This window comes from Panthera onca, chromosome A3 (genome assembly GCF_046562875.1).
Source record: "Panthera onca isolate mPanOnc1 chromosome A3, mPanOnc1 haplotype 2, whole genome shotgun sequence".
Taxonomy (NCBI): domain Eukaryota; kingdom Metazoa; phylum Chordata; class Mammalia; order Carnivora; family Felidae; genus Panthera; species Panthera onca.
The window spans coordinates 40,433,785-40,445,797 of NC_138341.1; the positions used below are offsets into that span (position 1 = coordinate 40,433,785).

The 12,013-nt window shown below is 47.3% G+C and overlaps 1 protein-coding gene across 4 annotated transcripts in view; it reads right to left on the reverse strand.

Annotated features, from left to right (window-relative positions):
* Window positions 1-2,656: 2,656 nt before the first annotated feature.
* The window catches only part of TCF7L1 (transcription factor 7 like 1), a 159,123-nt gene continuing 149,766 nt past the window's right edge, over window positions 2,657-12,013 (reverse strand). For 2 of the 4 annotated variants that reach the window (XM_060656276.3, XM_060656295.3), the window contains 8 exons: window positions 9,767-9,899; window positions 8,565-8,670; window positions 8,178-8,261; window positions 7,287-7,430; window positions 6,413-6,572; window positions 6,219-6,326; window positions 5,205-5,280; window positions 2,657-4,071 (listed from right to left, as the gene is read on the reverse strand). In XM_060656276.3, the coding sequence (XP_060512259.2) occupies window positions 3,638-4,071; window positions 5,205-5,280; window positions 6,219-6,326; window positions 6,413-6,572; window positions 7,287-7,430; window positions 8,178-8,261; window positions 8,565-8,670; window positions 9,767-9,899 (1,245 nt within the window). In that variant the 3' untranslated portion in view covers window positions 2,657-3,637. The remainder of the gene's footprint in view (window positions 4,072-5,204; window positions 5,281-6,218; window positions 6,327-6,412; window positions 6,573-7,286; window positions 7,431-8,177; window positions 8,262-8,564; window positions 8,671-9,766; window positions 9,900-12,013) is intronic. The other 2 variants (XM_060656286.3, XM_060656304.3) reach the window with 1 other exon arrangement.

A 12,013-nucleotide genomic window follows, 5' to 3' on the forward strand; every position in this document is an offset into this window, starting at 1 on the left:
ATACCACTTCATACCTACCAGGATAGCTATAATAAACAAAGAAAGAAAGAAAAACTGTGTTGGTAAGGATGTGGAGAAATTGGACCCTCATATATTGCTGGTTGGAATGTAAAATGGTGCAGCTGCTATGGAAAACAGTTTGGCAATTCCTCAAAAAGTTGACACATAGTTAACCATATGACCCGGCCATTCCACTCCTAGATATACACCCTAAAGAATTGAACACAGGGACTCAAACATACTCATATGTTCAAAGCAGTTCACAATAGCCAAAAGGTATAAAAAAACTCCATGTACTCATCAATAGATGAGCAGATAAACAATGGCTTGTATACATAATGGATTTAGCTGTAAAAGGGAATCAAATTTTGATACGTGCCACAATGTAGATGAATCTTAAAAGCATTGTGCTAAGTGAAATAAGCCAGACACAAAAGGACAAATATTAAATATTGTAGGATTCTACTTATAGGAGATACTGAGAATAGGAAAATTCATAAATAGAAAGATTAGAGGTTCATGAAGTCTGGGGCCAGGGGGAGTGGGAAGTTAATGTTTCATGAGTAGTTTGTGTTTTGGATGATGAAATAGTTCTGGAAATTGACAGTGGTTATGGTGCATGATGTTGTGAATGTACTTAACACCATTAAACTGTCCATTTAAAAAGTTAAAAAAGGGGCGCCTGGGTGGCTCAGTTGGTTAGGTGTCTGACTCTTGATTTCGGCTCGGGTCATGATCTCACAGTTCCTGGGTTGACCCCTGCGTCGGGCTCTGTGTGTGCTAACAGCTCAGAACCTAGAGCCTGCTTCGGATTCTGTGTCTCCTTCTCTCTCTGCCCCTTCCCCGCTCATGCTCTGTCTCTCTCAAAAATAAACATTAAACATTTTTTTAAGTTAAAATGGTAAATTTTATATTATATACATTTATAATTAAAAAAAAGCTATGTCTGAGTAGGGTAAAACAAAACAAAAAAACAAAACAAAACAAAAAAAACCTGGCAAGTACTCAAAAAGGTAAAGGAAGACTGAAGTATTTTAGCAAAGCTCAAAAAAATAAAAAAGGAAACATTTGGATACATGCTACAAAGTGGATGGCCTGGAGAACATTGATTTAAGTCGAATAAGCCAGGCACAAAAGGATGAATGTTTGATGATTCCACTTACATAGACTATTTGGAATAGGCAAATTCAAGGAAATTTGATGGAAAGTAGATTAGAGTTTACCAGGGGCTGGGGTGGGGTGGGGAGTGGGATGGAGGGGGGTTATTGCTTAATGGTTATGTAGATTCTGTTTGGGGTGATGAAGTTTTGCAAATAGTGTTGGTGGTGACACAACATTGTGAATGTAATGAGTGCCACTGAGTACATTTACAAATAGTTAAAATGGCAAATTTTTTTTAATTAAAAAAACTTTTAAATACAAAACAACAGATTTTTAAAATGTTTATTTTATAAGAGAGGGAGGGAGGGAGAGTGTGTGTGTGAGCAGAGGAGGAGCACAGAGGGAGAGAGAATCCCAAGCAGGCTCTGGCACAGTCTGGACCTGATGCGGGGTTCAAACCCATGAACCATGAGATCATGACCTGAGCTGAAATCAAGAGTTGACGCTTAACTGACATGAGCCACCCAGGCACCCTTAAAATGGCAAATTTTATATTACGTATGTTGTACCATCACAAGTAGAAAAGGGAATGAAGTACTGAGACATGCTACAACATGGATGAACCTTGAAAATCATAGGCTGAAAGAAGTCAATGAAAAAGGACCATGTGTTGTATGATCCCATTTATTATTTTTTAAAAACTGTTATTTATTTAAGTGATCTCTACACCCAACATGGGGCCTGAACTCACGTCCCTGAGATCAGGAGGCACATGATCTTCTGACTGAGCCAGCCCCCGCATGGTCCCATTTAAATGACATGTGCAGGGGTGCCTTGGTGGCTCAGTTAAGCATCGAACTGTTGATCTCGGCTCAGGTCATGATCTCACAGTTTGCAAGTTTGAGCTATACATTGGGCTCTGTGTTGATGGCGTGGAGCCTGCTTGGGATTCTGTCTTTCCTTCTCTCTGTGCCTCACCGGCTTGTGCTCTCCCTCTCTCTCAATAAACAAGCTTTAAAAAAAAAAAAATGACGTGTCCATAATAGACAAATCCAGAGACAGAAAATAGATTTGTGGTCGCCTGGGACTGTGGGGGGTGAGGGGAGGAATTAGGGATGTCTTCTAAAGGGTTTGCGGTTCCTTTTTGAGGCAGTGAAAATGTCCTAAAATTGACTGTGATGATGGATGCACAAGTTTGAACATACAAAACCCAGTGAATTGTATACTTCAAATGGGTAAATCGCATGTTCTGTGAATTATAGCTCAATAAAGCTGTTAGACAAGAAATTAATGGTGGTGCTAGGTACCATGCAAAATGACAAAGGCCCCCCTTATATCTTGGCAATTATAAGATAAATGAAAATAAAGATTCCTCTCTTTGGATCTCAGTCATTGATGCTGACTGGTCTCTGTACATTTGAGGCTGAACGTTGGGTTGCATTTTTCCGTCAGGCATGTTTTCATATTCTCCCCTCCCCGGGCCCCACAAAAATCTAGCACAGGGCTTGGTATGAAGATGGGGGCTCGATTCAACAGAAGGACTAAAATACTCAGAAAAGGTCTTGCAACTGCAATTTTATTTTCTTTTGTGAAAATAAACAACTGGAAGTTTAAATTGCTCCAAAAAACCCCATAAAAACAAAAAGAAATACACACAGAAGAAGCATGTGAGGTGATGGGGGGAGGGAGGAGGGAGTTTCGACCTTTGGCAGATTGTGCTAGCACTGACCCAGGGGACAAGAGCCAGGCCTGGGGGCCAGGTCTCGTCTGCCACTCTGGGACCAGGAGAAGAGGTCTGGACTGGTGAGGGGGTGGCACAGAGACTTCTTCACCGAGGAAGTGGCAGGCACCTCGAATCCCTTTAAATGTGGGGGAAGAACCATTTTGGAGGACCTCTCTTCCCACCAAAAGCTGGAGGTTGTTGGGTTAGGGCCCACTGAGGACAAAGGGATGCTGGTGGAGACAAATCAGGCAAAGGTGGCTTCTCACGTGATGACAGCCTTACCCTGGGCAGAGGACGGAGATGAAGGCAAGAACCCACGGAGCTCAGCAAAGGAGAAAAACTTGGTGAGGGAAAAGAAAATGTCCAGGAGCGCCATCTAGATGAAGAGGCAGCAGGCTAGAGGCCCAGCGATGGCCAACATGTGGACTGGGAAGGGAGGGGGGCACGCGGGAGCGATGAGAACAGGGAGCAGGGCAGAAAGTGAAAGAGGTAGAGAGAAGGGGGTCTTCTGCCCAGGCCCATCCACCACTGCACATACAGGAAGAATAACACGCTACTTTTCAGTTCTCTTTCTTTTAAAGATTTTTTTTGTTTTGTTTTGTTTTGTTTTTTAAAAAAGCCTTAAGATCAGCTACTGGTTACATCTACAAAATGTAAAGTGCTGTTGTTACCAGTCACTTTACAGAACAGTCCAGAGTGGTCAAATATTGACCAATAAAGTTTCCTTTTTTTTTTTTTTTTTTTTCCGTTGTTTCTTCTGAATCATTACTACTCGACGAGTCACTTGACAGCCTGCATAGGTCAGGGGGCAGCTCAGTTGGCAGACTTGGTAACCAAGGAAAGAGGCTGGGCCTGGAGGACCGGGAGGGCCTGGTGGGCATGGAGCGTGGTGGGGAAGGAAGGGGGGGAAGTCAGCAGAGCTGTGGGCAGGGACCCGAGGGGGAGGGGCCGGGAGAGGAGTGGGGGCTGGCTGCCCATCTGGCCAGAGGAGGTGGCTGTCGCCTTAGCGGACAGGAAGGCGGCCGAGTGTAGAGCCAGCTGGGCCCGGCTCTCCGGCTTGGTGGTGAGGGAGAGGGGCTGGGCTTGCTCCGAGTGGGTTGCAGCAGGGGCAGCAGGCGACGCCAAGGCCGCGGAGGGGGTGGCCGGGGAGTCGAGCATGCTGCCGTGGGAAGAGGCAGGGCTGTCACACGACTTCTCGGGGGGCAGGTACTGAACACATGGCTTCTTGCTCTTGGAGGCCAGAGCACCTACGGGGGAAAAAAGATACACGAAAGGCTGAGCAGCTAGTGGCTGTTGCTGAGGTGGAACACAAGGACGCTCAGTGGGAGGGGAAGGAGGGCCTGAAATTACATCTGAGGCTTTCAAGACTAGGAAGCTGCATTCAGGGACACCTAGAGCATGGAGAAGGGGCAACGTCAAAGTGACAAAGACCTATTCAGCATCTGATAGCAGGGAAAACAGCTCGGTCTATCACACCGTCACCTTCCTTGCCTAAATCTTACCACTGCGGGAGACAGATCTCCATTCAATGTGCCTTAAAATCTCTGCCTTAGGGTGCTATCAGAGAGGGCACAGCACCTGCTAAGCAGGGAGGTATACGGTGGGTTGGGCAGCACGTACACACTTTACTTATGTGTCCTCATACGTAAACGAATGTACAGATTATACAGACGAAAGAAAAGAAAGAGAAAGGGAGAAAGAAGAGAGACTAACAGCATGTTGGTACCAGCTACTCTACACTTGTCCAGAGATGCGCACGAGGTGAGGGGCACAAGGTGAGGTGCATGACCTAAACACCTGTCACCGCATGAGCATCTCCGTGCCAGGTGTGACCGCAGTGTGAAAAGACAGAGCACATCATTTTGGCACAAAGCGGTCCCCATACCAAGCAAACTCGTTCGGGGTTCGACCAACCAAACCTTGCAGGAAACCTGCTTCTATTGGATTCACAAATAGGTGGCAAGTCGGTCTCTACTGCGCCCCCTTCCCGAATGAATTCCAGAGGTCATTTCAAATATCTCCAATTTTTACCTTATACATTTATTTGAGAACCCTCAAATAAGATGCAACTACACTGAACTGAATGCCTAGGCTTTGAAGTGGGAAAGTGCTGGGATCAAATCCTGCCTCCGCCATTTAACAAGCGGAATGACTGGGAAGATCCAACTTCTCTGAGCCTCTTAATCTGCCATCTCTAAAAAGGGGATAATAATAACACCCACCTGGGTATGCAAGAGGCTCCCAAGAGGCAGAGGCCCTGAAAATGGCAGCTATTATGAAACAGCGCTGTCGCTGTACCCTTCAGAGAGCCAGGAACAACCCACAGGCAGGTGCGACTGTGACGGCGGGAAGAAGAGCCAGCGCCCTCCTTAGGACTCACCCTCTGCCTCTTGGACTTGCTGCTGGGACTGTGTCTGTGACAGCTGCTTTTCTCTCTTCCTCTTCTTTTTCTTACCCTGAAAATTATGGCCAAAGAAAGGGGTAACCAGGGACAGCTCTTTAGGGGGACAGAAGATACTGCCCATACTGCCCTTGACCCTGGGTGAGAAGCTGGGGGTGGAGGGGAGTCACTCAGGTCACACTCTCCACAGAAGCCTCTGAGGAGCCTTCCTGGAATGTGCCTTCCCTTCCCCATTCGATTCTTCCCCCTCCAACCCAGTGTCCTGGCCTCCTTGGAAGGCCTCACCCTTCAGTGCCCTTGGGCACTGCTCCAGTGTGATTCTCGATCATTTTTGAGGGGACTCAGGCCCCATTGAAAATCTAAGGCAGCTCTGAGGCCTCTCACCAGAAAGAAAAAAAAAAAAAAAAAGCAAATAAGAACAGACATACAAAAATCTGTCTTGTTTCGAAGAGTTATTAGAAATGCCAGCTGAGGTGGCTCAGTCGGTTGAGCGTTCAACTTTGGCTCAGGTCATGATCTCATGGCTCATGGGTTCGAGTCCCATGTCGGGCTTTGGGCTGACAGAGCAGAGCCTGCTTTGGATTCTCTGTCTCCCTCTCTCTCTGCCCTTCCCCTGCTTGCACTCTCTCTTTTAAAAATAAACATTTAAAAAAAAATGCCAGCTGAGGCTCATACATTGTTCTCCAAGCCCCAGGTTCAGAACCCTTGGCTGGTGACACCCTTGCCACCAGAGCCAGAACATAGCTCGCACTGCACCTTGACTTATGGACTCGAAGGCTGAATCCACCTCAAACGAGAGGGTACAGATTTACCTCGGTCCATAGGACGTCAACACCATGTCCTTGTTGACTTCCTGAGAATTAAAATGTCTTCCTTATTTCTAGAGAAATAGAGCCTTCTCCCTGCCCTTAAGTGTCCTCTATAAATCCAGCCACATCCCCCTCCCCGCTTCCTCTCGCAGATGCTGCCGTCGGGGCCAGAGGGGGCACGTACGTAGTTGTCCCGGGCTGACCAGGTTGGGTAGAGCTGGGAGTGAAGTTGCCGCTCCTTCCGGGCCAGTTCATAGTACTTGGCCTGTTCTTCTCGGGACAAGTTGTGCCACTGCGGAGAGAGGGTCAGAGATGACGGGGAGCAGGAATGCGGGGGTCGCTGACCCGCACAGCCTGGAGGGGAACAGCGGATCCTACCTTTCTTCCCAGGATTTGGTTAATGGCCGCGCTCTCCTTCAGGGTGCACTCGGCCACCACCTTGGCCCTCATCTCCTTCATATATAACATGAAGGCATTAAGAGGCTTCTTCACGTGGGGTTTCTTTTCTTCCTCCTTTTTCACCGTGACTGGTGATTTCCTGGGGAGTCACAAAGCTGTCGGTTAGCAAGAGTCAGTGGTCACCCTGTCACCCGACCCGCAATCCATGCCCCTCATGAGTGCCTGCGGGGAGGAGGGATGACCGGCTGTCATCCATTCAAGTTGCCACGGCTGCTTACAGCCCCCGAGTGTCTTCCACAAGCAGCCCTCAGCCTTGGGATGACTTCAGGCCATAGTCTATGAAAGTCTCCTGAAGAAGGAGCAGAGGAGCTGGTGAGAGCCCCCTGTCACAGGTGATAGAGAGGAAAGGGGGCAGGGCGCTTTGGGCAGAAGCAAGAGGGAGTCTCCCCGCCACGAGGCGCGGACTTTGGCTTTCCTGCTGTCTTCATGGCTCAGTGGACACAGCACAGGCCTTGCTGGTAGTCTCAACTTCGCTACCGGTCAGCTATGGACCCGGAGAAAATCCTCCCTTAAGGGCTCATGTTTTCATGCATAAGGGAGAGGGGGAAGGAAGCCAAAAGCATTCTCAGGTCCTCTTTCAGCCTCTAAATCCTGTCTGTAAAACTCTCCTCACTGTGAGAAAAGATGTCTGAGCGGATGGGGACACAGAGAGTCAAAGGGAGCAATTCCTAGGAGAAAGGGTATGGCTGAGGGAGGCTGCTGGCTGCCTGCTAAATGCCACCAGGGAGAAAAATAAATGGCATTTGCCGCTCGGAGACTGGCCACTGTCCCATCCAGGCTGCCTGATACTCACGCGCTCACGGCGGGGCTCAGGCTGGGGGGTGCTGGCTCCTGCTTGACAATGGGGGAGACGATGGCGGGGTGGGGAATCCCTGAGGTGGGCAGACCAGGATGGGCCGGAGCCACCATGTGAGGAGAGAACCGACTGGAAACCAGGCTGTGTATCAGGGGGGAAACAAGTGACAACACGAGGGTTCAGGCTGAATGCTTGTCACCCGGCAGAGGACCCAGTGGCTGCCTGCCTTCATGGCAGAGCTGGGTAAATACCTCTGCCACGGCAGACTTTGAGGAATGGAAGCCCATTCACTGACCTCGACAGAACCAGGTTTGGGAAACACCCAACAAACCTCCCCTTCCCACACAAACGCACAGGACTCCTGTATTTCGTACTGGACGCAGGTAGGATGAAAATCCAAAAGAAGGTGTGGCAGGTCAGAGGCCAGTGTCCGCAATGGGGAACCACACCATATGCCGTGGGTTCCACTTCCTTTGTGACCACAGGTACCATTGTCAGGTAGATCTGGCCCCTGGGACAGGAGCCCCCTTTGCTGTTCCCTCTCCTGACATCACTTCAGGAAACACTAATCATCTCCAGTCTCTGGCTTCAGTGCCACAAAGCCCAGCAGGTGGGGGGACGTGTGGGGATGCTGAGTACTAGGGCTTTGAAATTCTTCCCTTAGAGAGATGGGCAAAGAACGAGCCGAGTCTGTGGTCTCCATTCCGACCGTACAGTATGTATGAGGAGGCGCCTCAGCAAAGAGGGGTGGGGAGAAAAGGTGAGCCCGTGCCTCCCAGTTTAGGGCCAAGAGAAAGCTTTTCATGGTCACAAATGACAAGGACACGAGTAGAGGACCGTTCTCTGCAAGGGAACTTCATGCTCACAGCCCCCAGTCCCGGGACTCACCTGGACATTGAGGCGTTCATGGCGAGGGCAGGGTAGGGGTGCCGGAAGCCACCAGGAGGAAGGGAGTACATGGGCTGTCCTTGCCTATAAGGGCCGGGAGCACGGAAATCTGGTCAGCATACTGGTTACAATGGGACTGTTCAGGACAGGGAAGGAGAGGGGGCTGGAAGAAAGGATGAAAGACAGAGGACAGGAAGTAGGAAGTAAGAGTGGGGAGCTAGCTGCCCGAGGGAGAGCAGGGAGGTCTGAGCCGTGGGCTTTGATGAGAGAGCTCCACTGTGGGAGGTGGGGGTGCTGCACACAGATCCCAGAGCACGCTGGAGGTACAGGAGGCCGAGCACAGCATGAGGAAGGAAGGAGGGTAAGAAAGTCTGCTAGTTTCCTTACTGTGGGACGAGCCAGCCGAGAGGATGAGGGATTTGTCCGACAGCTCCAGGAGACAGTGGGTAATATGGAGACAGCTCAGATGGGTGAGGGGGCCGGGGGATTCCTGCTTCAAAGAGACATGTGTCAGACTGTTCCCTGGCCCTACCAAAGCACCTTAAAATAACACCAAATGGGAAGTCCCTTGCCCCATGTCCCCAAGTGTGCTGGAGCACGGAAGGCCTTTCATTGTCCTTGCCTTCTGTCATCTCTCCAGCTCTGCTGGCCGGTGAGTCAAGGACATATTCAAGGAAGGCAGGACAAACACAGCTTCTCTCTGGCTACATGGATCCCACCTATCAGCAGGAGTAACTTCCAGCTGCTTACATAGGAGTCATCGAAGAAAGGGTCCAGAAATCTTGGACTGAGAGACCCAAGACATTCTCCAGAGTCATCAGCTAACTACCCCTTTAGAAAACCTGCCTCATTCATGGAGAAGTAAACTTTGGATTTCTATTCCACTTTTGTCCTCCTCATTATTTGTAACTTACAGTAACTTTGATTTCCTTAAAGAGGGGTTCCAAAAATACTTTGAGCCACTGCAACTCTGGGAATTTGATGAAGCTATGTTTCCCTAAGATGGACAGTTCTGGTGAGCAACTCAAAAAAAAGAGAAAAAAGAAAAGAAAAAAGAAAAAGAAAAATCCAGCTCGGCCTTACCGCTTTAAAGCTATACTTAGAAGTCTGGCTAGATTGGTAACTCTATTTGAAAATGTTCAGTGTAAGGCAAAGGTCTTGGTTTAGGAAGGCATAGCCTCTAGCCGGGCTAGAGTTCAAGGTCAGTGAAAAAGATTCCCACCCACCCCCACTTCCAGCTCATTGCACCCCAAAGTATTAAGAGAGTCTAAATAAAGTAAAGAATCTAAAGTAAAGAATCTATGGCAGAAGAGTGCCATCTCCTTACTGTGGAGCCAGGCCCTGACATTGCCTCATAGAATTTCCTTTAATCCTCACAATGCCTCGATGATGTGGAAGGGACACAGGAGGTGTGGATGAAAACACTGAAAGGGCTAATGTCAGTGGGCAGGGTTATGGGCTCTTGGGAGTTGAAGACATGACCCGAACCCAGGGCTGCCGATTCCAGGGTCATTATGTTCCCTGAGAAGACAAGCCTGCCCCACTGGAGCTCTCTGCACGGGGGCCAGCCTGGGTGGCAGATGACTCACCTGTCTTTGGATCAATCTCTGGGGAGAGATGTGTGGGAGGGGAGCCAGGGGAGAAGTGGTCGTTGCTGTAGGTGATGAGGGGCGTCAACGGGTGCATGTGATGCGGGGGCTGAACAACAGGAACTTTATTAGACTGAAAGAGAGAAAAAGACTAGGCATAGTTACCAAGGAGACAGAGAATACAATCCGCTGTTATTTACTGTGTCCAATATGTGCCAGGTATTTTCCATGCAATAGCCCATCCAGTCCTCAGACAGCCCTGGAAAGAAAGTAGCAGTCTACACAGCAGGGAAAGAACCAACAGAATTAGAGGAGGGATTACACCCACCCTCCCACATACCTACTCTTTAAAACAACATATATTTACTCCATGTATGCTGTGCAGTACAAAATGCTATATATAGGTGATTGAGTTATCATCTGCGCTCTGTGTAATCTCAGTGAAGTTTAAAAGGTTCAACACACCCTTTCCAAATAAATTTCATAGAAATTGTAGCTCACAAGCTCAAGTCTGAGGCTGGGAAACAGACCAGTGGGGAATTGTCACCATGAGACCTCATGGAAGCAGCTGTCAGGTTCAGGCTTTACAGACACAATCCAAGAGCACTTAAAACAGGTCTCCCTGTAGCACTTCAAACACAGCTAACCTAATTACCACATTTCCTTGAAAACACCAGCAAATGCAAGAAGTACCATTATTTTATAGAACTGTTAAGAAGGAAAAAAACCACTGGCATGCCACTGACACATCCTGATTTCTGAGATTTAAAGTGGGAAAAACCTGTAAGTCCTAGAATTGGTGAACTGAATTAAATTGTTTTAATCCAATCTGAGTTAACAATCAGGGTTTTATTATAAAAAAAAAAAAAGAGCTACAATTTATTGAGCCCTTCACTACAAGCACAGGGCTAGGCAATACATCTATTCCTTATAACCTAGCAAAGAAGCTGTGATGACCCCATTCCAGGGATGAAGAAACAGCTCAGAAAGATTAAGTGGCTTAGCCATAGCCAAGGACACAGAGCTACTAAATGGCAGAACTGGATTCATGTCGGCCGTTTAGAGCTTTAACAAACCAGAGTGTTTTCTCTGGTCCTACCTGCCTCCCCAAGAGCCCAAACGTATATCTGCCAGAGAGAAAGGACTGACATACATTTTCCTGCATAATAATAAGGTAAATGAATTACATACAAGTGGAGAAGAGATTTGCTCTGAAAAGAGATCTGCAATATGGAGGATGATCTGGAGGCAGCCCAAGGGCTACGTTTCCAAACTGCTGTCTTTCCATTTGAATTTTTCATTTCATAGACTCTGGGAGCCCTTTTTTTCTTTCTCACAGTGTCCATTTGGTGCTCCTAATGCAAATCTCGATCCGTATGTCTATATATCCGTGTGCTGACAGGTAGTCTTGCTCTATTTTCAGTAGGCTAAGCAGAGATAAGAGGCAGAATACTGGAGCAAGGTCCCCAACCAGGAGAGTCCAGCTCCCAGACCCGCCCATGCGATGCAGAGAGTTCAGACTGTTCATAACCCACACCACTAGGTGGCGCTGGCACATGACCAGGTGCTGTGGGTCTGGAACCACTTCCTATCACCTCTCAATCCCAGTGGGGTCGGTTGACATTGCCTATAAATTCTAAAATCATTTCCTTACTTTTTTTCCTGTTCCCTGACTGGCTTTTGAAGGTATCTCTATGTACACGAACAAATAGCACAAATAAGAGTATAAGAATTATTTTAAGGTCAGATTTCTTGGAACCTAATGTATTTAAATTGTGCATTAGGGTTTCCTGGAAACAGCTTTGTCTAAAGGATGATTTTTGGTATCATAAAAGCAACAGAATGATTACTAAAGTAATAGTAAATGATAAAAGAATCACACAGAATGATTACAATTAAAAAAAAATACATAAACGCTATGTTAAAAAAAAAAAAAAAAAAAAAGACAAGAAACCCACCAAAATGTAAGCAGTAGGTATGTCTGAGTGGTGGAGTTATGGGTGATTTTGTTTTTCTTGTTTCTATTTCTGTATTTTCCAACTGCAATTACTCTCTATATAAAAAAGTACACTTATGATGAATCAAAAAAAAAACAACACAAATTGTATTATAAAGCATTTAGAAAACACAACCACACTAGCCTAATCCAGCCCCTATTATCATTTTGGTATATCTCCATTCATTTCTACTTTGTGTACATCTGGTTTTTTATTTACATTAATTTACATCATTTGTACCAATTTTTAA